This window comes from Pleuronectes platessa, chromosome 8, assembly GCF_947347685.1.
Source record: "Pleuronectes platessa chromosome 8, fPlePla1.1, whole genome shotgun sequence".
Classification (NCBI taxonomy): Eukaryota; Metazoa; Chordata; class Actinopteri; order Pleuronectiformes; family Pleuronectidae; genus Pleuronectes; species Pleuronectes platessa.
In genome coordinates this window covers 12,893,715-12,919,085 of record NC_070633.1, presented here as the reverse complement: position 1 = coordinate 12,919,085, position 25,371 = coordinate 12,893,715, and the positions used below count along the sequence as shown (strand labels likewise).

The 25,371-nt window shown below is 43.1% G+C and overlaps 1 protein-coding gene and 1 long non-coding RNA gene across 4 annotated transcripts; one reads left to right on the top strand and one right to left on the bottom strand.

Annotated features, from left to right (window-relative positions):
* Nucleotides 1–6,159: 6,159 nt before the first annotated feature.
* Nucleotides 6,160–15,623, top strand: dctn4 (dynactin 4). Of its 2 annotated transcripts, XM_053428397.1 has the most exons (14): nt 6,160–6,396; nt 7,031–7,101; nt 7,201–7,379; nt 8,085–8,128; nt 8,292–8,399; nt 9,071–9,091; nt 9,506–9,579; nt 10,646–10,758; nt 10,845–10,954; nt 11,059–11,132; nt 11,249–11,303; nt 12,208–12,315; nt 13,808–13,905; nt 14,229–15,623. In XM_053428397.1, the coding sequence occupies exons 1-14, from the start codon at nt 6,262–6,264 to the stop codon at nt 14,446–14,448; spliced, it is 1,410 nt and encodes a 469-aa protein (XP_053284372.1). In that variant the 5' UTR covers nt 6,160–6,261; the 3' UTR covers nt 14,449–15,623. The 2 variants fall into 2 exon arrangements, with proteins under 2 accessions (XP_053284372.1, XP_053284373.1); XM_053428398.1 differs by lacking the exon at nt 9,071–9,091.
* A 6,135-nt stretch (nt 15,624–21,758) lies between these two features.
* Nucleotides 21,759–25,019, bottom strand: LOC128445868 (uncharacterized). 2 transcript variants are annotated; one of them, XR_008339511.1, is made up of 3 exons: nt 24,908–25,019; nt 23,925–24,175; nt 21,759–22,594 (listed from the first exon to the last, which is right to left on the bottom strand). It is a non-coding gene; the product is annotated as an uncharacterized LOC128445868 (long non-coding RNA). The 2 variants fall into 2 exon arrangements; XR_008339512.1 differs by having other exon boundaries at nt 24,057–24,175.
* Between the last annotated feature and the right edge of the window lie 352 nt (nt 25,020–25,371).

Below are 25,371 nucleotides of genomic sequence, written 5' to 3'. Positions count from 1 at the left end.
GTCAACAGTATTCAGACTGGACAGAAGAAAGTAATTGAATTCACCTCTCTGGGATCAGCTGTTGCCAAGGTGAGCTTATCCACCTGTGTGTGGCTGGGGGCACTCTGTCCGGTTCTGTTGACACCACATGACTATTTGCAGTGTTCACATATTGTCCCACCAAGGTGCAGGCTTTTGCAGCAAGGTTATGCGGTAAAAAAAATTTAACTAGAGGGCTATGCAAGCAAGCAGAAAGTGTTTCCATATCCTTCTGAGACACACAATGTCTGTGAGTGTGTCCACTATGAAAAAATATAAGTTCCCCAAGCTGATCTCATGCAGGTTACGTGGAAGGATGGATTCAAGAAACTGGTTTGAATGCAAATTTCAAACAAATATTTGATTTCCTGTATTTTCAAGTGTAAATATCATTGCGTTTGACTTGACAAATGTTCTGAGTCACTGGAGCTGCTACATAGATGATATATGGAACAAATTCCATGTGAAAAATGGCCGCTAAGAAGAGTAGCATCAAATACAGGTAGTTTGCATTTAAGAACTCTATATAATCCAGGATCATAGTTAACTGTGTTCAAAAGCCTCCTGCCACGACAGATCAGCCCTTGCATAAATAAACAACATCCTATAGGATACTATACAAAATACCTTCGACTGTAAGCTGCGCTGCTGTTAGCATGATTCAGACAGATAACTTTGCTATATTTCACTGATGACATTATCAGCGGTCACGCTCCAGCTGGACAGGCACTGCACTCTTGTAGTAAAATAACGGGCCATCCCTATTTTCCACTGAGACCTTTTTTCCGTCTGTCTTTTGAATATTAACAAAACAGCCTAAACTAGAGGATCTGGCTTCAGGGGACGTGGGACGTGTTTGCCTTCAGGGCTTTCTGCTAAAAATTCTTACTGGTAGAACTTTAACTTTTGGGTTTGGATTGATTTAGAAAAAGATCATGTTGGGAATTGACCCTTTCACTCTTCAATTAACCAGGTGCAAAAAGCCTCCTGGCAGAGGTCATCGTTGTATGGGTCGGTGCCACTTGCCGTGTCTTGATGCAGTTTCAGAGAAACTGATGTTGATCTGTCAATTAAAGAATTACAGCAGAAAGGTGAAATAGTAGATCTGGCAACCCATGTAGACCTCTGAAGAACCGATGGAGTAACAATATAAATATTTACACTGATGGTTCAAGGGATCCAGAAAGCAAGAGAGTGGGATTTGGTTCATACATCCCCAATGTTCTAATCTGTCAGAGTAGAAGACTACCAGATGGGATTTCAATATTCACTGCAGAGTTAATTACTTTATTGTGGGGGGAGATGGAGGCTGGGATAAAGTTGTACTGTGCACAGATTCATTATCTGCCCTAGTGGCATTGGTGGGGGGAGAGGGAAGCAGAGCTAGGCCAGATATAGTTGGAGAGATGTTAATGATGGTCTCTAAATTGGAGAGGCAGGGGAGTAGCGTGGGGTTCTTTATGGTTGCCAGCACAGGTTGGAGTTGAGGGCACTGAGGTGGCGGATAGGGCAGCAAAGGCAAGTTTGGCCAGAAATACAGTGGATGTCCAATTGCCACTTGGAAGGATGGAGTGTCGTAGTGTCATCAGTGAGAGGCTGAATCAGAAATGGCAGCAAGAGTGGGATGGAGACATCAGAGGAAAACAGCTATACAACATCCAAGCATCAGTTAAACAAATATCCATGACTCGAATAGACGGTATCAAATCGACATGGTTAAGGCTCGGACCTTGTGGACTGTCAAGTGGGATGGTGCTTGTGGGAAAACCCAGAGGTAGAAACTGTGACAACTATCGAGTCCTGGAGTCTGTCCAACATAGGCTATTCTGATGTGTCGTCCACTCTATGCCAAAGAAAGGACAGAGCTTTGTATACTACTAGGCAGGGCCGGCCCTGGCAATGTTGGCGCCCTAGGCGAGATTTCATATTGGCCCCCCCCCCCAACATATACACGCAAACTGTCATGCATCCCCAATAACTTTTGGACTGTATACAGATGCACACACAGGCAGACAAAATTGTAAGCTATAAAAAACAATAAAAATATATAATAACAGATATAAAGAGTCTGAAATCAGCTGTACTGAAAGCATATCATGTCATGTCGACAAAAATAAACATTAATGATGTCCACAATCGGGCTGATTCTTACCTCTATATTGTTCTTTCTTCTCCTCCTCTACTTTGCGGGGCTTTCTGAATTGTGCATCTGATAATTGAATCTCACACCTGAGGCGGAAGCGCAAATTCTGTGCGAGCTGCCGCCTGACTGTTCACACAGGGAGCCATCCAGGAGGATGTTATAGATGCTGGCTTGCCTGTCCACGGAGCCACGGGTGGTGACATCAGCAAATGTCCCTACTATGCTGCCTAAATGAGTAGATATTATACATCTCTTTGTATGCATCATGCTGCTATGAGCAACTGTTGTGAGGTTGTTGTTGTTAAGGTTTGTTATTCTCTTTTTGTGCATCCAGCGGCGTCGAGTGGAACGGCATATGCCAGTCAACTCGCCATGGCCGTACTCCGACACACAACGGGACAGGTTCTGTTTGCCACTTGGCAGATACCACATTAGGTGGTATCTGATGTGATCCCACCTCCAGCCTGTCATTTTGCTGCTGAGAGAGGGGGAGAGGGAGAGGGAGAGGGAGGAGAAACATTGAGGGAAGGCGAATAAAAAGATTGAGACCCTTTCATAGTTTAATACAAACATTATTTAGGGGTCCAAGCTAATTGAATATTGCACATTGCTAAAGAGGAAAGCTGACAGGGAATATACTTGGTTTTATTGGACTATTAGCACATCAACTCCATCCATCTCCCGTGCTATGCCATGATGTTTTGTTTCTCCGCTTCCTTTGGACTATCCCTCCATTTGATGTCCCTTCAGAGTGTCTGTTCCTACCTCAAAATCTTCTGGAGCTGTTTGCTGATATTGGCACAGAAGCACATTGTGTGAATAGTTTGATTTTCTTATTTTTTCAACTTGACTTGAAATGACTTTTTGATGCGACCCACTTAAAACTGTAACTGACTTTACAGCTGACAATGATGCACCTATCTACAATACACTGTTACACAAGTACAGTTCTTTTCTTTAAATCCATTCTCACATTTCGTAATTCATACTTGGCCTCCAGAAAGTTGGTACATGCACAAGTGATTGGAATCCGAAGCTGTTTTTCAATACATAGCACACCTACACTTTGACAACTTTGACAAGTGTAGGTGTGGGTTTGCTCTGGGTTTTTAAGCTATATTAGGATTAAGGTGTAAACAGAGACAGTTTCTCTGTTTGAGAAGGAAATTCTCTTCTTCTAATATTAATGGTTTATCTAAAGTCTTCTAATAGACCTGTAGTTTATCTACTTGACGGTTACTTATGTAAGAGGTAGGTCTTTTAATAGCTCATTTGTTTTGATTACACAAGTATCTACCATCGATACAACTGTGTACCCATCATCCATATTGTGTTGTGTATGACTTTGAAGGAAGTTTTCTCCTGTTAGTACAAAACCTGTGTCGCTTGTACTGTATGCAGTGGAATTAATTTAAATTTTCACCCTGATACAGTATGCTTGATGCAAAGGAGATGTGTTGATAGTAACATTTAAACCAGGATGCTTTGCTTTCAACGCATACTGCATGTGACTATGCAGTATTCTTTCATTAGCAAAGCTCATTCAGGACAACAGCTGGAGTGCAGCTATTTGGTCACAGCCATGGAAACCTTAGGAATGATCAATGTTGTGCATGAACGAACGCAAAAGAACACGTTCATTGAACACGTTCACTTTATGAGATCGATGAACTGAACGCTACTCAATAACAAATAATGAATTTGAACGCGTTCATATTGTAGCGTGTTGCGTATAGAAGACAGGAAACTTCTCTCTTTGTGTGTAACTTTATTAAAGTCCAGCGAACACGACACCCTTCTTGTTCATAACTCCGACACTCCTATCATCCACCACTGTATTCTTCACTCCCCTTCCTCATTCACCCTGATACGCGAACTCATCAGCCAATGAGAGCCTGCCATCTCACAAAACCCTACAGCCATTGGCCTAGAACTGTCACGTGCCCCACACCTGCCTGTTCGCTGACCCTCAGGACATTTCAATACTTTCTCCTCAGGAGAGACACTGTCTAAATCGAATGCTTGCACCATGTCGTTGCCCAGTGCCCGTAACATGTCCGCAATGTAACCTAACCAAAACCAACTAACTCGACTTTGCCCTACATTACCCATCACTCATGGCACACATATGCAGACCAAACAAGCAACGTATTCCAAGTGTTTTCTTCTCTGGCCAGTGTTTTGGCTCCGAACCGTAGTTGGGAGCTCAGCTCTCTGGTTATCTTGGCTCGCTGTCTGGTCGGTAACCAGCTGTCCGGACCGCTCCGTGAATAAGGAGGAGGAGATGTTTCTTTACTTGGAATGCGGCCACTTTATTTCTCGGATATACAGCAGGAGCAACACTCGCATCCATAGATACTCGCATCCCCTCTAAGTTGACCGTCACTTCTCGTTTTACACACACTTTTAGCGTTTTTCCCACAATACCCAGGTGCACTACGTCACACAATACAAACTTTCCTTAAAGGGGCAGGCCATACCTGCGACACAACAGCTCTCGGTCTCATATACAGATGGCAAGAGAAAGCAGAGAGGGATTTTACACACTGTCTGATAAAGATTCCGACAGTAAAGGCAAGGGGTAGTGATTAAGTCTTTCATTCTCACTTTCCACATTAAAACTATGAAATGAACTGAACTATGAACTAGTTCAGAATTTAAATGGTGAACTATTAACGTGAACTATTCATGATTACTTGTATGAACTGAACCTTGAACTAGTTCATAAGAGGTGTGAACTTGCACAACACTGGCCTCAGGACATCACATGGAAACAAGCTGTGATTCGTGTTAGGCGTCAGAAGACAAGGTTGGAAACGACTGGGTTATTCTCTAACAAAAGTTCTTTAAATGCTAAATCATCCAGTATCTAAAATCCAAAAATATAAAAGTAACTTTTACGTAAGGCTGTCAAATATATGTAGTAAAGTAGAAAATATTTTCTCTAAAGTTTGTAAGAGTGGAGAGTGGCCGTTCATCAACAAGAAGGTTCCGGGTTCGAACTACATAGTGAAATATATTACACTATGTAAAAAATAATAATAACAATTTAATAAAAAAATATAAACAAAAAAAACAAAAACTGCGCGCGCAATTCCTGCGCAATGGGCATCTGCGCAGGAAGTGCGCAATGGGCCTCTGCGCAGAATGGTCTTCTGCGCAGGATGTGCGCAATGGGCTTCTGCGCAGGATGTGCGCGCGCAGTTTTTTAAAATTTATTTAATTTAATGTAATTTAATTGTTTTATATTTTATTTAAAAAGGTTACGGTTCATTTTTGTTTTTAAATCTACATTGTATTAGATATTGTCCAATGAATAGGTGCTTGAAGTCCTGCCAAAACGACAGCCTGACCCTGCTCCTGTGTCCACTGGTGTCCTGCTTCCACCCATGGCAGCGTAGTGGCGTGGGGCTGGCTCATCCCTGTGGCCCAGGGAGCGCATTTCTCCGCGCTGGACAGGTGACTGACCTACGCAAGCCTGTAGCTGCCACCCCTCCTCGGGAGATTATGTGCTTGTTTGTGTGTGTGGCCGCTGCGAACAGCCCAAGTATTTAACATGGGCGAGGAAAGGAGGCGGACCGCTTTTCGTGGCACTTCTACCTCCGATGCGTCCCGGGGTTAGAGGATGATGGTGTGACGCTACTGTATTGTTTTACATTGCATGTGTCACGTCATGATAAATCAGTCTTTTGTGCCACCATCTCGGCATTTTTCGCCTTAGGCAACCGCCTATGTTGCCTGTACCAGGAGCCGCCCCTGCTACTAGGAAAACTGGTTACTGAAACTTTTCCTGTAAAATCACTGCTTGGTGATGGGATGTACAAGAAGGAGAGAGCTGGGGAAGTCTTGCACCATAAAACAAATGTATATCGCAATATATAAACTCAGGGCATAGACTGCAGTGATTATTCTCTACCGGTGAGAGGCAGAAATGCGCTAAATAGTGCCTAGTCGGCCGGAAAGAAGAAGAAGAAGATGCAGTTCCAGTGTTGCCCACAGGAGGCTGACATTGAGCACACTGGGTTCCTCTCAGATCGGCGGTGACAGCAGCAGAAGTCGGTCCCTCAGTGAGAGCTCAGTCTCATCTGCTGCGCTCCGAGATGGCGTCCCTCCTGCAGCCGGAAAAAGTTGTGTATCTGGTCCGTGGAGAGAAACGGATCCGGGCTCCTTTATCTCAACTCTACTTCTGTCGCTACTGCAGCGAGCTGCGTTCTCTGGAGTGTGTGTCTCACGAGGTACGTTCACCCGAGGCTTTAGACGAGCTAGCTGCAAGCTACTTTGTTGTTAGGCTACCCGGAAGCAGCTGTCAAGAGTAGGCGGGGCTATTCCAGCCGTCTCGCGCGTTGTATGGGTAAGGTGCCTGTCACTCAGGCCAGTGGCCTCCTCTCATTGGGTTAGCAAGCAACGGGTTCACTTCCGTTAGCGTTATGCCTAGAACAAGCTAACGCTGATTAGCTCTTGCTATTCTTCAACTTCAGATCAAACTAACCGGCTAGCTGTCTTCTATTGAAGATGATCATGATATCTGATAAGTGATAAAACGTTTTCCTGACCTTGCTCCATTATGACTGACGTCCTCACCTTCAGAAAGCTGCTTGTTAACGTGGCTCAATGTTATGGACACCACACCCAGACTGAAAAAGATTAATCCTCCATGGCATTTTCTCATTAATCTTGAGAGGCTTTTCTTTGTAGACATGAGACAGTTCATTCTATAAACCATGAAGATACCCTCTTTGTCTTAGAATCTCTCTGTTTCAATAAATAATACGGATTTATTGAGGTTGCTGTTATTGACACACTGATATTCCTGAAGATGTGGATGCATAGTTTTTACTCCTCTCACACACCCATGTTTCTGGTGATCAGGTGGACTCCCACTATTGTCCCAGCTGTCTGGAGAACATGCCCTCTGCAGAGGCGAAGCTTAAAAAGAACAGGTGAGACTGAACGTCTTTAATCAGCACTAATCTGTCTTGTGGCTTTACTTCATTGCATTCATCTCAACTCTAATTTCCAACTGATTGTCTCCATCGTAGGTGTGTCAATTGTTTCGACTGCCCATGCTGCATGCACACACTGTCCACCCGGGCCACCAACATCCCGGCTCCTCTGCCTGATGATCCCACCAAGACGGCCATGAAGAAGGCCTACTATCTGGCCTGCGGTTTCTGTCGCTGGACCTCCAGGGATGTGGGAATGGCTGACAAATCAGTCGGTGGGTACTTATGTAACGTTCACATTCAGCTCCATTTGGTATAGAAACCATGAGCAGTGCATATCTTGTGTGGAAGGTTTGTTGTAATGCCGTGAGTTTTGTGTTGCATTAGCTTCTTGTCTGGCTTTGGTTGTTTTGTATACTTGATGTATATACCTGACAATGGTTCCCTCAACCACAAGCCAATGTGATTTTTTTCCATTATTACAGACAAACTTTTTCCAGCAAGACAATCTCCACAAATAAACACCACATAAATGATTTGTTAACACGAAATACAATTGCCAGAGGTAAAAAACTAATATTTGGCTACAGTGCCACAGTCCCACATTAAGCTTCCACTTTGTAATTTTAGTAAGTGTTCTTACCTCTTCTGCATAAGACTTTCCTCTTGTGAGTGTAAGTATAAAGTCTGAGAAAAGTGTCAGATGTAGTGTTTGGCATAGTGACCAGACAACCTTTCCATTCTAATTGATCATGGTTGCATCAACTCTTTTTATAATTAATAGTTAAATAAATCACAAGTGGAGGATTTACTGATGTATTCTGTATCACAGAGGAATATGTGAATAGATCTTGAGCTTGTGTTAACCACAGGCCTTATTACAGGTATATAACCTTGCTTCAGGATGAGGGAACTTAAACTTGTCTCACTGATGCACTTTATTAATGTCTGATGTTTTTGTATGTTTTTGTTCACTGCAGCCAGCGGTGGATGGCAGGAACCAGAGAACTCTCATACTCAGCGGGTAAGTTTTTGCCTCTGGCCATCTACATTCTCTTCACTTGCTCACATGATTCCTGATCATGCATTACTTTGGATTAGATGTGGGGAAGGCAGGGAATTACTCTTGTTTTATATATTTATAATAATATATATATTTTTTTAATTGATCTTTTGGTTCTATGCAGATCAACAAGCTGATCGAGTATTACCAGCAGCTGGCTCACAGAGAGAAGCAAGAGAGAGACAGGAAGAAGTTGGCCAGGAGACGACAGTGCATGCCACTGGCATTCTCGGTATTCTGCTCCCTCAGAACACAACAGTTCTATGTCCTAACATTTTTTTTATGTCAAACAGCTATTTGTCTCAGTGTTATTTATTATAAATACGAGGGTACTATTAGAGTACACAGATTAACTTTATTCAGGATCAATTTGATTCAGATGTTCGACTGAAATCTAAGTAATATTAGAGAGAGTAAACTGCCATTATGTGTGTATGTGTCATCAGAAATATTACATTAATATAATAACATTAATTTACTGTCGTGGCTGCTTTGATTTTGGTTGGAGTGCAAGATTCACACCATGTCCATGCTATGGATCAATATGAACCTACTGTTTTATATGTTACAGGAAAACCACAAGTCTTTCTTATTGTACACTTTCAAATTGAGTCGGCCTGGTGTGGACATGGTCTTCAGGCTTCTTGAGCTTGTTGGCGCAGTTTAACACCTTCTTTCGTTCTGCTTTTATAATAATTAAATGCAAAGTAGTCATTCTTGTGCTTTTTTAGCACCATCGTAAACACTTAAGCTGCAGTGTCCTGCGGTTGCTCTCATTCACTAATGCATTTCTGTTGCTGTTGCATGTCACTATTGAATGCTAACTTGCTTTCACCTGGTTCTTTATTCTCTCCTTTTTTCTTTGCTTGTGCACTTTCTGATCTCTTGGTTTTTACTCCCCAGCAACACACTATTCATGTGGTGGTGAGTTGTATTTTTCACAAATTTGAGTAGTCAGTATCACTGTCATCTCTTTATATCTATTCCTGTCTTAATCTGTTGCCAAGTAACCTCACAGATCACATGAATGTCTCCTCGGGTAAATGAGACCGATATCCACACAATGGGAGCCTTCACGTTGGATAGAGGGAGAGAATAAAGAGGAGACTGTATAACCAGATAAAAAATATTTTTCAAACCAAGTCCTGAGCCTTAACTCTTTCAGAGCTGATTCTCTCCTACTATCCCCAACAGAAAGGCTCCTGTTATTGTCTTTCTCATATTAGATGCACTCATGTGGAAAAGTACCTGTAGATTAGGTCAGTTCATATATTGTCCTCCCTCCCACTTAATTTTCAGGAGTCAAAACGGCTAAACTTTCTATTTCTCCTAAATCAGGAAAAATATGGCCTTGGAACCCGACTGCAGAGGCAGAGGTCTGGAGCTCCCATCTCAAGCCTGGCGGGCCTTTCGTGAGTGCTCTTTTGTCTTATAATGGGAATTACCGCTGCTTTGACTCCACACGTGGACCTTTTTTCTCCCCCTGGTAAAACACTGTATAATATCGGTGACTTAGATAAATTGATTTCTTACCCCCCAGCAGCCATTGTTTCATTAATTTCAATGTGCCATGAAAATCAATTTGGATCCTTGAAACTTGGCTTGAGATACATCGGTAATCCATCACAGCGAGCAGTTCATCACCCTTATTTCTTCTCAAAGCTACATCATCAGCTTGTAGCATTATACTTGTTAGCAGGGATCATTTTTAAGCCTCTACACTGGAATGTATTCAAGGACATCTGGAAATTGTATAATTGACTGTGTATTGACAGAGTATGCTGTCAGATCCTGGAGGCAAATGTGAAGAGTTTTCACTTGTTCTGGCGTTTAGTAGCCAAGTCTGAAATCGTGCACTTCTAAGATTGAATTCGTAATCAGTGACTTCTCAAAAGTCTCTGTCCAGCTGCATCTTCAATGTTTATTTTACTAAAAATATAATAGATCTGTTTACTAGGTTACTGACCTTAAGTAAGTTTCATGTCTTTCCTTTGAAAATCATCAGTGTCAATGTGCTGTCAGACCACATTTTGAGGTGGTCGGGGATACACATGGACACATTATTTTATTTTAGTGAACATAAATGCACCTTATGCCATATATGAAGGTGAAGTCACTGACCCACCAGAGTTTATTTGTATTTTTTAGCTTTTCAGTATCAATATTTTGAATTGCTTGTGGCACAGACAGGGTGAAAACAACATAGCTTGGTCTCAGGGAACACAAATGACATACATAACTATTTGCATATAAGGCAGTAGACACATTTGTGATGCATTATAATGGAAGGTGGGAACAGATGAACTTAACCAGGTCTGAACAGGGTCTTTGATACAGGTTAAGATAATGAGAGAAAGTCAATGTGCTAAAACCCTCCTAGCCACCTGTACCGTTGGTTTGTTTATCATATACTTAATGAGGGTTAAATACCCTAGATACAACAGATTGTTGACAGCAGTATTTGTTTGACTCCACCAGCCTTAAAGAGGGTGAGGACCAGAAGGAGATCACTATTGAACCTGCCCAGGCCCTTGATGAAGTGGAGCCCCTGCCTGAAGATTGCTACACCAGGCCCATCAGTTTACCGGAGGGTAAGACTTGTGTTTCCTTAACTATAAATAAACAAATAAAGTTATTATTAGTATTATTATTTAAATCTGTGTTTTGTCGACGTCAGTGACCACGCTGCGGCAGCGGCTCCTGCAGCCTGACTTCCAGCCTGCAGGCGCGTCTCAGCTCCACCCCCGACACAAACACCTCCTGATGAAGCGCTCACTGCGCTGCAGGGTCAGTACCACCTCAGGGTTTTACTCCTCTCTATCAATTATAGGTCATTCCTTTTAGAAAGATCACAATTATGTAATAACCTTTTTCTTAATTTCCTCCACCAGAAATGTGAGCACAATTTGAGCAAGCCAGAGTTTAATCCTACTTCAATCAAGTTTAAAATTCAGCTGGTGGCTGTGTGAGTATTGGTCATCACGATTCTGTCCAAAAGGTTTTTCATGATGTTACTGAACACCATTTCCATTTGATTGTGTTTGATTGTTCCAGTGTCTTGATTGTCCTTCTGTCTCACAGGAGTTATATCCCTGAAGTGAGAATTATGTCCATTCCAAATCTCCGGTTCGTGAAGGTCAGTGTGTTCACAGGCTCTGACAGGAATATATCTTTTACATGTTTTATTCATTCTGTGCATCATCTTAACCAAGTGACCTTGAATGTGTGAAATGATGCTGAAACAAGTCTCAATTTTTATCGTCCTTCGGTGGAATTAGCTTTGCAGGCCAACAACATTATACCCAAGATGAATATGACTGTACCAACCGCTGTAAAGACTGCCGTTTAAATAATGAGACTACAAAACAAAGCCGTAAAAAAGTACATAAGCTATTAACAAGCAAAAGCAATAAAACAAAATCACATTGGGAACAGGATAATAAAAGTTAATGTACACAAAGAACAGAGATACATCACAATTTCTAATGGAGAGTGTGTTGCTCTATTTTAAGCCTGAGAAACTATGAGATAAGAGTGATGGCGTCGTTTGTTAATAAAAACACAGTAATGCAAAGAGATTGATATACTTATATCAGTTTTTCCCATCGAATTATATCAATCTGTCCGAGTAGCTGTGCACAGGGTGTGTTTGTTTGTGTGTGCGTGCGTGCGTGCCTGCATGCATGAGAGCCTGCAGGGACAGGTAAAGGATGCAGTCTCCCTCTTGCTGAGAACTGCATGACCCTTCAGAGGGTGGCAAGGGAGACTATGGCAGGCTGCCACAGTCTAAGTAATATTTGGGAAACACTGCTTATATCAGGATCGTTCTAGAAGGCATTAAGCCGTCCAAAGAAGCTGCCTGTCACAAACATCCCTAATCAGGACAAATTGCTGCTCCACATTCCTCCGCAAGTATCCCTGTCCCCAGATATTAAGTGAGGTATTAAGACTGCTCCATGTTAGTTTATTTTAAGAACCCCAAAATGAACTTGGACAACTGTGAAAAGTTAATTGAAGTGTTTTTCCCTGTGTCTCTTTAGGAGAGCCAAGTGCTGCTGACTCTGACCAACCCAGTAGAGAACATCACCCACGTCTCATTGACCGCTTGTGAGGAGGAAGATCCTGATGACATCAACAGCACTGCCAAGGTTTCTGTTTATACTTTACAAAGATGTCAGGGCCGTGAGTCAGTGAGCGGGGTTGGTAGTCAGCACCGCACGGTGGCCGAACATCAACAAACGGAGCTTGAACTGCTGGAAAGTGCATAATTTGTTTTTTTCTTGAATAATATAAAGCCATAGCACAGCTCTACCCTGCCTCTTGTTAAATATTGCATGTTCTATCGAACGGTGTGGCTGCTTTCTTTGCGGCGAGCTTCAGCTATCAGAATGGTCAGCTCTTTCATACTGCTGGTTACTGACAGAATAGTCAGCCTGCACATCGTCTCTTATGCAGAGCAGTTGGGTCCAATTTTTACCTCCATCTGTCAGCTGTCACCGGCGCAGCTCAGAGTCTGTGTTCCTGTGGAAAATGTTACACGAGCTGCCTGTAGCCAGCAGATGCTGCGAGTCCCTCTGTGACTACAGGCTGTTTGTCCTGGCCTCTTCAGGGATGAAGTCATGGGCCAGACTGGGTAAAGAAGAGCTCCTGGCCAAATCAGAGCATCTTCATGACTCATTTCCATTCACATTATGGCCAAACAGAGTGCACAGTCCGGTCATTCTGCTTGATCAGATATTTAAACAACCTGGAGGGCTGTGAGAACCACATCCAGTCATGCTCCACTCACCTCTTACTGTTTATGTGTCATACCTGTACAACGGTTGTTAATGATTGTGTGGGTACACTGATTTTACCAGTAAATTATATTTAATTATTCTTTTGCCTGAGACAGAAATGACTGTCGACTCAGAGGGGCGAACGCATAAATCAGAAGAACCAATTTAGATTTTGGACACATTCCATCTGCTGTGATGAATGTGATACACATTCAGTCCTTTTGAGAGCGGTGGAAATATCTATTCAAACTTAGTAAAGTGATAAGTGAATATTAGAAAAACTGACACAGCAGTTACACCTGATGGATAGAAAAACTGTGGTCCAAACCCCAAGCTCAGATGATTGCATTTACTGTAGGCCTGTAATATGAAAATAACCCAATAGTTGTTTTTCATGCAACTTCCCCCAAAGTTTTGGATGTTAATTATCTGTGCAAAAGTTTTTGGCACAAGACGGATGCAGAAAATACTCAAATTGAAATATTGATGACTCAAATTAGTGCTCAGATTTAATAAATTGGCCTGCTCCTGCTGCTTAAAAAAACTCCTCAAGGAAACATAGAAGTGCATCAGACCATCTGAAGTAGTTTGCCTAATTTTCCAGCAGAGGGCGCTCATTATCAGCTCGACCATTTGAATTGCATTCGGGCAATTTTTCGGTCATGTCAAATTCATTCAAACTTAATTTTTCCAAAAGTGAAAGCCCTGGACAGAGCTAAAGCAATGTTGGTGAATGCTGTACATTGTTGCCCTTTAGACATATTCTTTAGTTTACTGTACAATTTCATGTGGGAGAGGCTCATTTAAAGTCTCATCGATCCCTCTCATAGCCTGAAAATATTGCCTCTGCATTTCTGTTAAGGTCATGGTTCCCAGCAAGGAGCTGGTGTTGGCAGGGAAGGATGCTGCTGCTGAGTACGATGAACTGGCCGAGCCTCAAGACTTCCAGGACGACCCAGAGTACGTAAATGCACAAGCAAGCAAACACACACATTGCCACAGGGCACTTTTGGGTACATTACATAGATTTGCACTCATTTCCTGAACCATAACCACCACTTGCCTTAATCCTTACTCTAACTGAAGTAACCCTCGCCTCCACCACTGACCCAAAAAGCAGCTCTTTCCTTATTAGAGACACAGCTCTCATCCCTAGTTGGAGAAGCCGTTCCAAACCAACTCGTCTTTGGGCAGAAGATGTGTCCTTAGGGTCGCCTTTGACTTAGAAATACAGAATTGATAGTATGCGGTAACTCCTAACCTGATCTCTGTCCTCTCCACAGTGTTGTTGCCTTCAGGAAATCCAACAAGATTGGTTTCTTCATCAAAGTGATCCCCCAGAAGGAAGACGATGGGGATGTCGTCGTCTCATTTAAGATCAGACACGACTTCCGCAACCTCGCCGCTCCCATCAGGCCAAGCGAGGAGGGAGGCGACAGCACCCCCGACGCCATTTGGCTCACACACCACGTTGAGCTGAGGCTGGGACCCCTCGCTCCCTGAACATCAATACTCCATTTACTCTCAATCAGTCCCAAAGTCATAGTGTTGGGTTCTTTTGAGCCGGTTTCTTTAAGATGTGGGATTTCATTCATTTTAAAGTGATTTCTGATTCTGCTCGTCGGTGTGTGAGAGCAGTTAGAGATCTACTTGGCAGACAGACTCAGAGTTCTTTTGTTTTATCCACAGTTGCTTCATCAGATACATTGTTGAACTTTCAGTGTATTAAACTATATGAAATAATGGCTGACTGCAGACTGACCAATACAACTTTTAGTTGGTTTCACATTTGTTGTTTCTTTTGAATGACGCTAAATGAAGAAAAGTGGGTGATGTGCTATATTTCATCCTCTCAATTTAAACACTGAACCATGTGTCATTTAAAACTGTTTTAGTTTTACTGTGTTTATTTACAGGAAGCAAAAGCTTATATCTAAAGTGCATGTAATTATTTATTCAAAATGTTAAGTTGTTTTGATTAATGAAAATGGAAAAGGATTTATCACTATGTTACATCAAGTCTTTTCTTAAGTGGCAAAACAACTTCAAGCTCCCAGCATCTGTCTTTCCACTTAACGTACATTAAATGCATTAACAGCTATGTTGAAAGGTGAGAGTGGCCATACATTAATATAATGAGATTATAGAAATTGGAGAGATAACTAAGTGGAGTCCATGAGCAGAATCAGAAACCATATCTGAGAACGATCTGAACAACACACACACACACACACACACCTGTGCTTTTAGCTTGTGTATCCTTGTCAATATCCTTTTCTGCAACAGCATCGTATAAACTTGCATGCCTCAGCTATAGTAAACATCACACACACAAAACCACATCATAGCAGGTTTTGATCCTGTACTGCTTTCCCATCTGAACATCTTGGTTGGAAGGTGACACCTGCTCCATAGTTTTACTCTTGTCAGAACTTGCACAGATGATGTATAAGGAAGCTCTGTAAATTACAGTGTTATGATTTTCATGTGTTGAGACACTATCACCAATACCTGATTTAAAGACGTATCTGTTTTGTTTTATAGGCATCACTGACCTCTGTCAGTGTGTATCGTAATGCTGCTGTCATTTCTGGTCTGGTGTGTAAACTTAGTAAAAACAAAGCCTTACAACACAGTTAATCTTCTGTACCGGCTAATAAAACCATGTGATACTGCAACACACCTCGTGACTGTTTTTTTGTTTTTTTTCACGTCGAGCTGATGTGACTTTGTAAAGCATTTATGGGATGTCTTATATCCATCCTTTATCCATTGAGTATCTATGCAGGGCGGCTGCAGCCAATCACAGCTGACACTGGGCGATGGGCGGGGTGCGTCCTGGCCAAGTCGCCAATTTACTGCATGTCCTTGTCTCATGTTGAGGCTGTTTTCATTACCACCACTGGATGGCACTGTAGGCAAACACTTTTTTAGAGAGTTGCCCAGCAGCAGTGAATTTGGGGTAGACATTGGTGCGTTCAGGGACATGAGCTCCTCCGTGGTGATCTTAAATGACTTCACAAGCGGAAGCAGTGCATCTGTTGATCGCCGTGTGTCTGGATGCTGCAGCACTGGACCCCGCACTGTCTGATCCACACAGGACCAAACAAAGCTGCTGCCTTTTTCTTCAGGCTGGAAAAAAAACAAACATCTGTCAACATTAGGGGCAGACAGTAATGGAATTTGTGTTCCGGCAGATACCGCTTTGTTTCTCACACACACAGCGGCTCGGCGCGATGATGGTTCGCACACATGAGGGACAGTTTATTGCCTCTGGAAAGGCGGATCAGATATACGTGTGATGCAGGCCTGTTGCGTCTCTCCAGCGAGGCCCCCGACCGGCCGCTGTGTAAACAGAGCGGCTCTGTCTGGGTAATAAAGCCCATGATTTTTCTTTTATCTTCCGCAGATATAATCCGCTCAGAAGAGTGGCCTGTGCGAGAGCCATAACTCAGCCCAGAAGATGAGGTAATAAAGCACACATGGGGCGAAACAGCCCGGACTCCAGCCCAGGAGAGAGAGCAGGAGCTGGAGCCTGTCACGGGTGCCACTGTGCGCACGTGCACTTGCTGGTGGGGAGGTGGCTGCACAGCTGGGACGTGCACGTTCTATTGACAAAGATGAACATTTGCTGCGCTGAACTTGTGCACACAGGCACGGTTGTGATTTAATTTTGGATGAATAGAGGAGGCAGTGACTGAAAATGACTGGACTGCACATGGTAGATGGAGATTTACGCAACCTCACAACTGACTCATGAGCAGTGATTCCCCCCCCACCCCCGTCACACGCACACAAAAACAACACTCAAACTCTGGACGCCTCCGGTCAGGATAATATTTTCCTGGATCACAATTCAAATTATTTCATGCTCGGCGTCTGCGTGTTCTTATTTGCAGAACCTCGCACTGTAAACAGCACAGAGGTGCGACCTGCGACCACGTTTCGGGGATTCATAATTAATATCAGCAGCGTTGGGTCGGTAAGTAGGTTATTCAAGGACTTCTCCTCCTCCTCCTCCGTTTTCCACTTGTGAAGACTAACATCTTTATTTATAAAGACAGAGCTGGCCAGCCTTGACCAGATGAAACATTCCTCACTGAATTACAAGTTTGACTGCACCCGGGACCTTTCCACAATTACGTCATGGCCCAACCACCGGTAACTCACCCGCAGAGGATGACAGGGGCAAGCAAAAGAGGAGGAAAAAGCCACACCTCAACAGAGGCAGTAAATCCACTCCCATCTAATGAGAACAGGGGGAATACAGCAGAAGCCTGACCAACCATATCTCTCCAAGCACTGCCCCTCTCCTGGATCAGCTGTGCACGCTGTGACAGCATGGGGACAGAGGTGTGTTTTCTCTATTAAACACATATTAGTTTGATATATAACCTGGATTTTCACCTGTTTCTGCACCACAATGGGTTTGGACCCGTTCTGTTTGTGGGCAGGAGGACCAGAAGCCCCCGGACTCAGAGACCCTTTTCACCCTCATCCCCGTGTTTAAGGTTGTGAGGTGGGCCCGGAGCGGCCCTCATTGATTAATCACCTCCTTCATTTTCTGCTCACCAGACCATCATCTGGTTAATTAGAGGTAATTGATGATGTCTACCTAAATGAATAACAGTGGGCATGTGGGCTTCCAAAAGCTGGGGAGGCCAACTCTTGTGAAACCTTAGCTTGTCAGGCAGGAGAAGAAAAAAAACGTCTACCTCCGCCGGTGCTCGTTTTGTCATTTACTTTCCACCTCCATCCATTTCCTCTTGCTTTCTCTCTCAGTCTGAGCTTGGATGGCTGGAGGTTGGGTGGAATGTTGACTTTGGACGAGCGGTTGAAAAAGATCGCTCTGACTCTCGACACCCCCTCGGAGCCCCTGTCCGCCTGACTGCAGGCCCAGTCTGGGCCTTCATTTATTATTTGCTCAATTGCTCACTGAGAGTTTTATGTGAGTAAGGGCACAAGTATGTCTGCACCAATGACTCTATGTGCATGTATAGGTTTTATTCTTCCTGTGCAGTCATAGGTCGGCAACCTGAGCTGAGTGTCCCACATTTGGGCCTCAGTGGATCCGCCTGAGCTAGAGGAAAACTGAAACTCAATAACTTCCCACTCAATAAAAAGAGCAGAGAGTGAATATAATTAAGAATTCAGGGCTTGTCTTGTTAGGATTAGGAAATAAAACTGTTAAAGGAGTAGTTAAACTGTTTGTGTGACCTTAGCCCTGTGTAACTCCATGATATGGTGTTTCTGTGACTCCACAGATGTGCGCCATCAGTACAGAGCGATAAGACAATATTTCTACAGACTGAGCAGACCCCTGCAGGCATGAATAGAGGACGAATTGAAATGTTGGATTAAAGTGTTTCAGCCTTTCAGCCCAGACAAACATTAGATTTTTTCAGACAGAAAGTAGATATCAGTGAAATCACCCAAAAAAATAACAAACCCACTGCTGGATGACAGGTTAAAAAAACACACATTTGACTTTCCTCCGAAGAAGACAGCACTGCGATCGAATCATGGAGTAACCTCTGGGAAATATCCTTTTCCACGTGTTTGACGAGAGTTCGATGAGAGGATGCGTTTGCTAAATATGAAGCTGGAGCCAGAAGACCGTTAAAAAGAAACCCTGCGGTTCTGTCTGGTCACACATGGTGTGTGCAGCAGTTACAGTATGTCATCAAATGGTTCGATTTTCAATTTGGGGAAAGGTATAGAAATAGTGGGACACACCCCTTAAATCCAACACTGTAAAGGTGCAAAGACAAAGGGTTCCCGAGGCTGCTCGACCAGGATGTCTGAAGAAGTGTACAGGATGCTTAAAGCTGATTAACATTTCATATTTCACCTATTTAATATGAACATAAAGTCAATTTTCAACCTCTTTCCTGTTTTGCAGTCTTTCTGCTCAGCAGTTGTGAGCCTGGTATCAATGTCTTCATTTAATTATTGGCCAGAAAGTAAATAGGTGCATTTCTCAAAACACCATTCTTTTAATAAGACGAGATTTTTACTGTGACATTTACACCGTGTTATGTTCCATAAAGTTCCGCTCAGACAGTAAAGCCGCCAATATCCACTCACACCTTGGCCTGAACTTTCCACAAGACCTATCTCTGCACAAACACATAATTCTACTGGCGGGACATTTTGCCCTGAGACATAAATGACACTCGTTTATTTGCTTGTATTAGCCGACAGAGCGGGGCTTGAGATCCCCCTGACATTTAGAGAGAAACAGTCATGAATCTCTTCAACCCACCACGCTCAAGATCTCAAGTCAGTGTCAGGCACAGGATAATCCTCTGTGGTCCACGAGTATTCGCCCAAACGAGGTTAATTAATTACCGAAATGAATTACATGCCCCGCAGAAATGCAGCCACACGCCAGCAATAATACAAGTTCAATAAATAGAGGATTTCAATTAGAGGCCACACTTGTAGAAGCACTGTTGCTGGCTCGCTGTGGATGGTATAGCCTCGGGCTCCTTGGGCAGCTAAGCCCCATTAGCTTCTACTGAAAGGGCGCTGGCAGCTGAGAATGTGTGGATTGATGCTCAAGACAGTGGTGGCTCCTTTTTTTTCCCGCCGTACAGCCGCCCAAGTGGCGTGCGGCCAAACGCGCAGCGGCCCGGTCCATCACGACCCAGCCCCCCCTCCAGCACACCACAAATACTGTATATCCTAGCATATAAATACATTCAGAGAAATTCCCATCGCTGAGCAGTGCTGGGAATGTTTCACCCGGGGGAGGGTTAAATCGATGCAGGGGATCGATGGGATGTTCATTGGCTGTGTGGTGCAGGCACATGAAATGTCAAAGTGGAGATGTGGATTTGCTGTGGACTCTATCAGTGTTGAATTTCACAGGTTGAGGAGCCCCTCATGAGCGCAGAGGACAATAAAGACCCCTGTAGAGGGAGCTTGTGGAGCGTATGATTGTTGTCCCCTTTTTTATTAACATGTAGTGTTTGTCTGTTTTTTCACAGGTAATATCACTTTGTAATGTACCAGAGTGATGAGACGTGCTGTGTAATTGTACAGATCCTGTAAAATCAGCTGGCTGGTTTGTACTAGAGCTCATCTTGGATTTGACTTGAAGTGAACGACAGCGTGGTGCGTCTGTGAATGTTCCTCCCACAGTTTGCTGACATGTCTGCAGTTCTTTTCACCGAGCGAGAGATGTCATAATATCATGGTGTCAGAAATTCACCACGTCTGAGACTCAGAATGAGAAGTCGCAGGCTGACGTTAATGTTTTCTCCCACTCAGCTGCTTGAGATCATGGTTTTAAAATATGATGTGAGCGTGGTACAATTCTTAATTATACATATTCCTGTTTACTCTGTATGTATGTTCATTTCTGTTGTTCTTCATTCAGGGCTTTAATGTGTCCCATTTTCGTCTTTCTAAATTCAGCACTTTTTCCATCACACATCATTCGCACAACCATCAAGGCCAATTTGGGTTTCAGTGTCCTGCCCATAGACACTTAGGCATGCAGGAGCTGGAGGAGCCGCAGGGATCGAACCACAGCCGCAACCGCCTTAATGTGGGACCACTGCAGAGCAGTTCTACACTGTATTTAAACCATCTACCTTCATGACGTCATGTTTCCTCCTGAAGAGACATTAGAGGTGGCTTCGCACGTGGACACAAACCCCTAAAGAAGTGCTCAGCAGACCCCGTTCTTCTTCCTCTCTGGTCAAACTTAACAAGTGAAACTTAGTAAAGTTAGCAGAAGGAAATACATTGGGTTTCAGATATTGTAAAACGAGTAACTTATTTGAAAGTTAACCTACCAGTGTGAGACCAGTTTGTTATTCTTTCCCTCTGACTGGATTTTGTTGACAAAATTCAAGGTTCAAAGACTGAATGCGACAACCATTAACAATTGGACCTGTGTTTATCGACTGTAAAGTGCACATAGTCATTCACAACCAAATATATAGCTATTGTATATTTATGGATGGATAATATATAATTTATATGATTCTCTTAAGACTGGCTTTTTTATTAAGTTTATTATAAACATTACTGTATTTTATTGCCCCTTTGTTGTAAATATCATTCTATTGTTGTTATGGCTTATACAACCAATTGTTACACTATTTAATTGTCAGTATTTTTAGCTCATCAGCCCTTTGAGTGTCTCTAAACTACAAGGTGCTACAAAAATGACGTTTGAATTATTGATTGATGAAGCATTTCACTTTACGCTTAATTAGCGTCTATATTTCGAACAGATGTTTTTCAAAAGGAGATTCTGAGATTTCATTAATCCCTGCAAATTAGTCATCTATCTTCTTAAGCAGTCGTGTGTCGTTAGGTTACCTTTTGAGTCAGTGACGATCATATTTATTGAAGTCCAAAGTGATTTGGATGTTTCGCTGCACACTGCTAACTCTCACCTTGTCTCCGTTAATGAGAGCAGCATGTGTAAAAGAGTTTTATGGAGACTCGGGCTCAGCTGTGGAAACAGTCAGACTGGAGATCCTGCAGAGTCTGACAACGCACAACACAGCACTGAATTACACATTTTGAAGTCATGCCTTAGGAATTTCAGACAGACTGAACTTTACTGAAACAATAAAACAAGGAGCACGTAGTGAAGTCATGATTAGGGAAAAGTGATTCACTCTAAAAGAGAAATTAGAATTTCAACCAGTTTTCATTTGGTTTTAATTCAAAATTCAAATCTGTTTTCATTGTATCTTCACTTGACATCGAACATTCGACTCAAAGTTGTATGTGTTTATACTAATATATTATACTATAGTATATAATATATATACTATATGATACTGGACATTGACAGGGATCTGAACAACCGGATTGTGTGTGCAGTAGGTTATAATAAAGGTGCAAGCGACGCGTGACCCTCACTATCCCAGGAGTTGGTTGAAGCATGAAAAGGATATTTAATGTAACTAAATAAAATGCAATTCCTTGCTTCCTGGGGTTCTGCAAAATGACCTGCAACTGCTGCTAGTTATAATCTGTCATAGTCACTTCTACATTTAACTCTTGAAACTAAAATGACAAAAACTTTTATTTCTAAATGCTTTAAATATTATGGAACTTCTCTGACGACCCCCCAGGGGGTCGCAGGCCCTAGTTTTGGAACCACTGCATGTGTTCTCTCTGTCTCTGGGTGATTGAAGTGAATTCATTTTTCTTGTGACAGATTGTCGACGATGGTAAACTTCCTTTCAAAACATAGATCCAGATGAAATGAGCCTTGTCTGGCGTGGTGAGAGGATGGAGAAGTAGAACTCTCCAGAAACTTTTGTGGATGTGCGCTGTGCAGTGGTTCTGGCTGCTGTTTATCTACAAAGTGGACCTGCCTGAGGACACAGGTCTCACAGTGAGGACATCCTGAGTCATTGCCAGGTCTTGTCACTGGTCGATCTTCTGCTGGGAGGAACAGGGTAGATTGGGGCTGTTGGCTTTTGTCTAAACTATGTTGCTCTTTTTAATTTCCTGTTGATGGGGCTCACAGATTGGATTTCCTGCTGACGAGGAAAAGATAATCTTGTTGCCAAAGACTTTATCTGCGATCCTCAGAACACCCCAGCACCACCTTCTCTTCGGACGACAGGCCTCTCTGGATTGTTTGTATCTTATAACTTGGTTTTGAGAAGACCTGGTGGGAGAGTGTGGAGAGGAAAAAATGTAAGTGAGAAACAGAGTCACTGTGGGCATGAGGGTTGGAAGATATATATTTTTGCTCCTGAGTGTAGGTTGTCGGGTTTTTTTTTATGAGCAGAGAATAACAAACACTCGATAAATGGCAAAACATTTTACAAATCTAATGTTGATCAATTATGTGCTACATCTCCTTGTTGAGTTTGTAGAATTATATAAAAACATATATTGGACTTTTGTGATATTGCTATCGTTGAAAATTACATTGGGATCATTAATGATATTGTCTTATCGCCAAGCCCTAGTGGCAGCCTACACAAATTATTACATAACTTTGCACACTTCATAAATCCCTCTTTGGTGGCACAAGTGACAGCAGAATTACAAAAGTCACACAACGGAAGCATGATCACAATGGAAGTGGGTGACAACAGATGTTTAAAAGTGATGCTCTGTACCCTTACGGTACAGGGGCTTCTTTTTTGGGCACTGCTAGCACCCGTACCGTAACTTGCAGTTGTGTTTTGGTTGTTTGAGTTTGTGTTTTGGCTTTTGCGGTCTTAAATAGCTTTGGCTTTGGCTTTATATAGCACTTTTCTAGTCTTGATGACCACTCAAAGCGCTTTACAGTACAGTTCTACATTCACCCATTCACACAAACATTCATACAGTGCATCTATTCACAGCACTTTGTTGTTCTATGGGGGGCCATTTTGGGTTCAGCATCTTGCCCAAGGACACTTCGGCATGCAGATGGGTCAGACTGGGGATCGAACTGCCGACCTTCAGGTTGGAGAACGACCACTCTACCCCTCAGCCACAGCCGCCCTAGTTGTGTTGTGGCTCTTGTAGTTATATCTCTTGACCACTGTCCACAGTTGAGAACATTTATAAAAACTTTTTGGCTGACAACTCCAATTTGGTTTTACCCAGTCTGTCCTTTCATCGTGAATTTGTACTGCAGGGGAGTGGAAGTGTTTAAACCTGATCGCAGGGTGGAAAGAGGTCAAAGCAAAATAGCTTGAATAATGAAGATTGAGGACATGGACAGACAGAGTTACATTATGTCTCCAGAGTAAAGCAATAATAATGCTCATCTGGGACTAATCTGATTCATCTGATAACGTGATAACGTTTGAGACTTAGCAACAAGGCCTCCTCACCTACTTCCTCAAACACACATCATCTGAAACCTACGTGCGCCTTCTTTCCGTGTGTGTCAGCAGCTGTAAACTATCATTTGTGCTAATGGCATTCAGCGGGCAGCATCCGATCTACAGTAATGTCAGCATGAGCAGGGCTATACGAAATGGAAAGTGGTGACTCACTGCTAACGGCACACAGCAGCTCACACACAGCTAAATGGCGGCGCGCTCCAGGTCCACACAGCAGCAGTATTGCAGCCCTGACAACTTTCCGTTTGCACGAGAATGGATGAGCTTGACCCCCGTGTACTTGACCTTGTTCACCCTGAAGAAGGAGCCACATATTCCCTCGCTGGAGCAGCTTCCCACTGGAAAGAAGGAGCATCTCTGAGGGGTGGTTGTAGTCAGGATTGTGTGATGGTGTCGAGATACTCCTTTAAATTGAGAGAGTGAGTAAAACAACATGCATCTGAGATGGATTTTAGTGTGGGTGTAAAGCCTCAGGACGGCAATGACTTCATGTTTCTGGTGCAGCTTGCACAACGCTGATAGCAGTAACTTCTGCCGGCAAACGTCCAGCACGAACTGTTATTAAGAGCCTTTTTTCTCCCTCACTTCACCGAGTTCATAAATATTTTCATGCTGAGGGTTATCATAACATGACCTCATGCAAAGTTAAACAAAGAATTCCTTCTCCTGCACGGAATAAATATCATCTGTCCCTAAATTCTCCCGGTGAATTCTATGTTTCTGTCTCTTTTTTCACAGCTTTTATTGACATCTTTACATCCTCCTCTTCTTTTCTTCATTTCTTTGACCAGCTCTCTCTTCCTTTCTTTCTCTCTCCTCACGCTCAAACCAGCTGCTAATTAGAAGGGAGTTTAAAATAAGGCAAGAGTTGTTAAAGCTTGTGAGTTTGGCAAAGCGGCAGTTGAGCAAACCAGGGCTGCCGCCAGAGCAGAAAAAAACCTTTCGGGCCCGTTTGCCAGCGCTCAGCCTTTAAGTGGGTCAAAACACTGAAACCCAGGCAGGGCTTTTCAGTGCTTAGGCAGAGAACTGCAGAATCCAAGCAGAAGGTCAGACACCCACCCACCCCCCTAATCGGGACCCCCGCCATCCCAGACACCTCAGGGACTGTGTTGCTGAATTCATTAACGAGCACTTACACTGGCTTGATCACCTGTGGGCTGCAACAGGAGAAGCTGGTATTCTTGAGTCAGCCCCGAACAGGAACCTGGTACCGCCGGCTATTTATTTTCTCATTTTCTTATTCAGCACTGTAACGAGAGAGAGGCCCAGATGGGGGCCGCTGGGGAGATTGGCAGGCGTTTATTTCAAGCTGTTTATATTTGGTTGTGTCTCCGGGGACACGCTCATAACTTACTTGGCTGTTATATCAATACCTGATCTGTTTACAAATAAGACGGCACTGCCAAGGATGTTACCTGAGCACAATTTTTCAAATTATGAGCTTCTCCTTTTTAAGATCCACCCTGGACAATCCTGGTATTAGTCCGTATAATATATATAACTGTATCGTAACACCATGATGCATTTGTGCCGTCAAATAGCCTGAGCTGAACTAATTTCTTCTCAGAATACGTTCATCCTCTGCATATTATGGGAATGT

Bases quoted from the DNA above. Each gene is read 5' to 3' on its own strand.
- dctn4 (XM_053428397.1), top strand. From the start codon at position 6,262: ATGGCGTCCCTCCTGCAGCCGGAAAAAGTTGTGTATCTGGTCCGTGGA. The intron at 7,380-8,084 runs GTGGGTACTTAT...TGTTCACTGCAG, and splicing joins AATGGCTGACAAATCAGTCG to CCAGCGGTGGATGGCAGGAA. The intron at 12,316-13,807 runs GTTTCTGTTTAT...ATTTCTGTTAAG, and splicing joins ACATCAACAGCACTGCCAAG to GTCATGGTTCCCAGCAAGGA.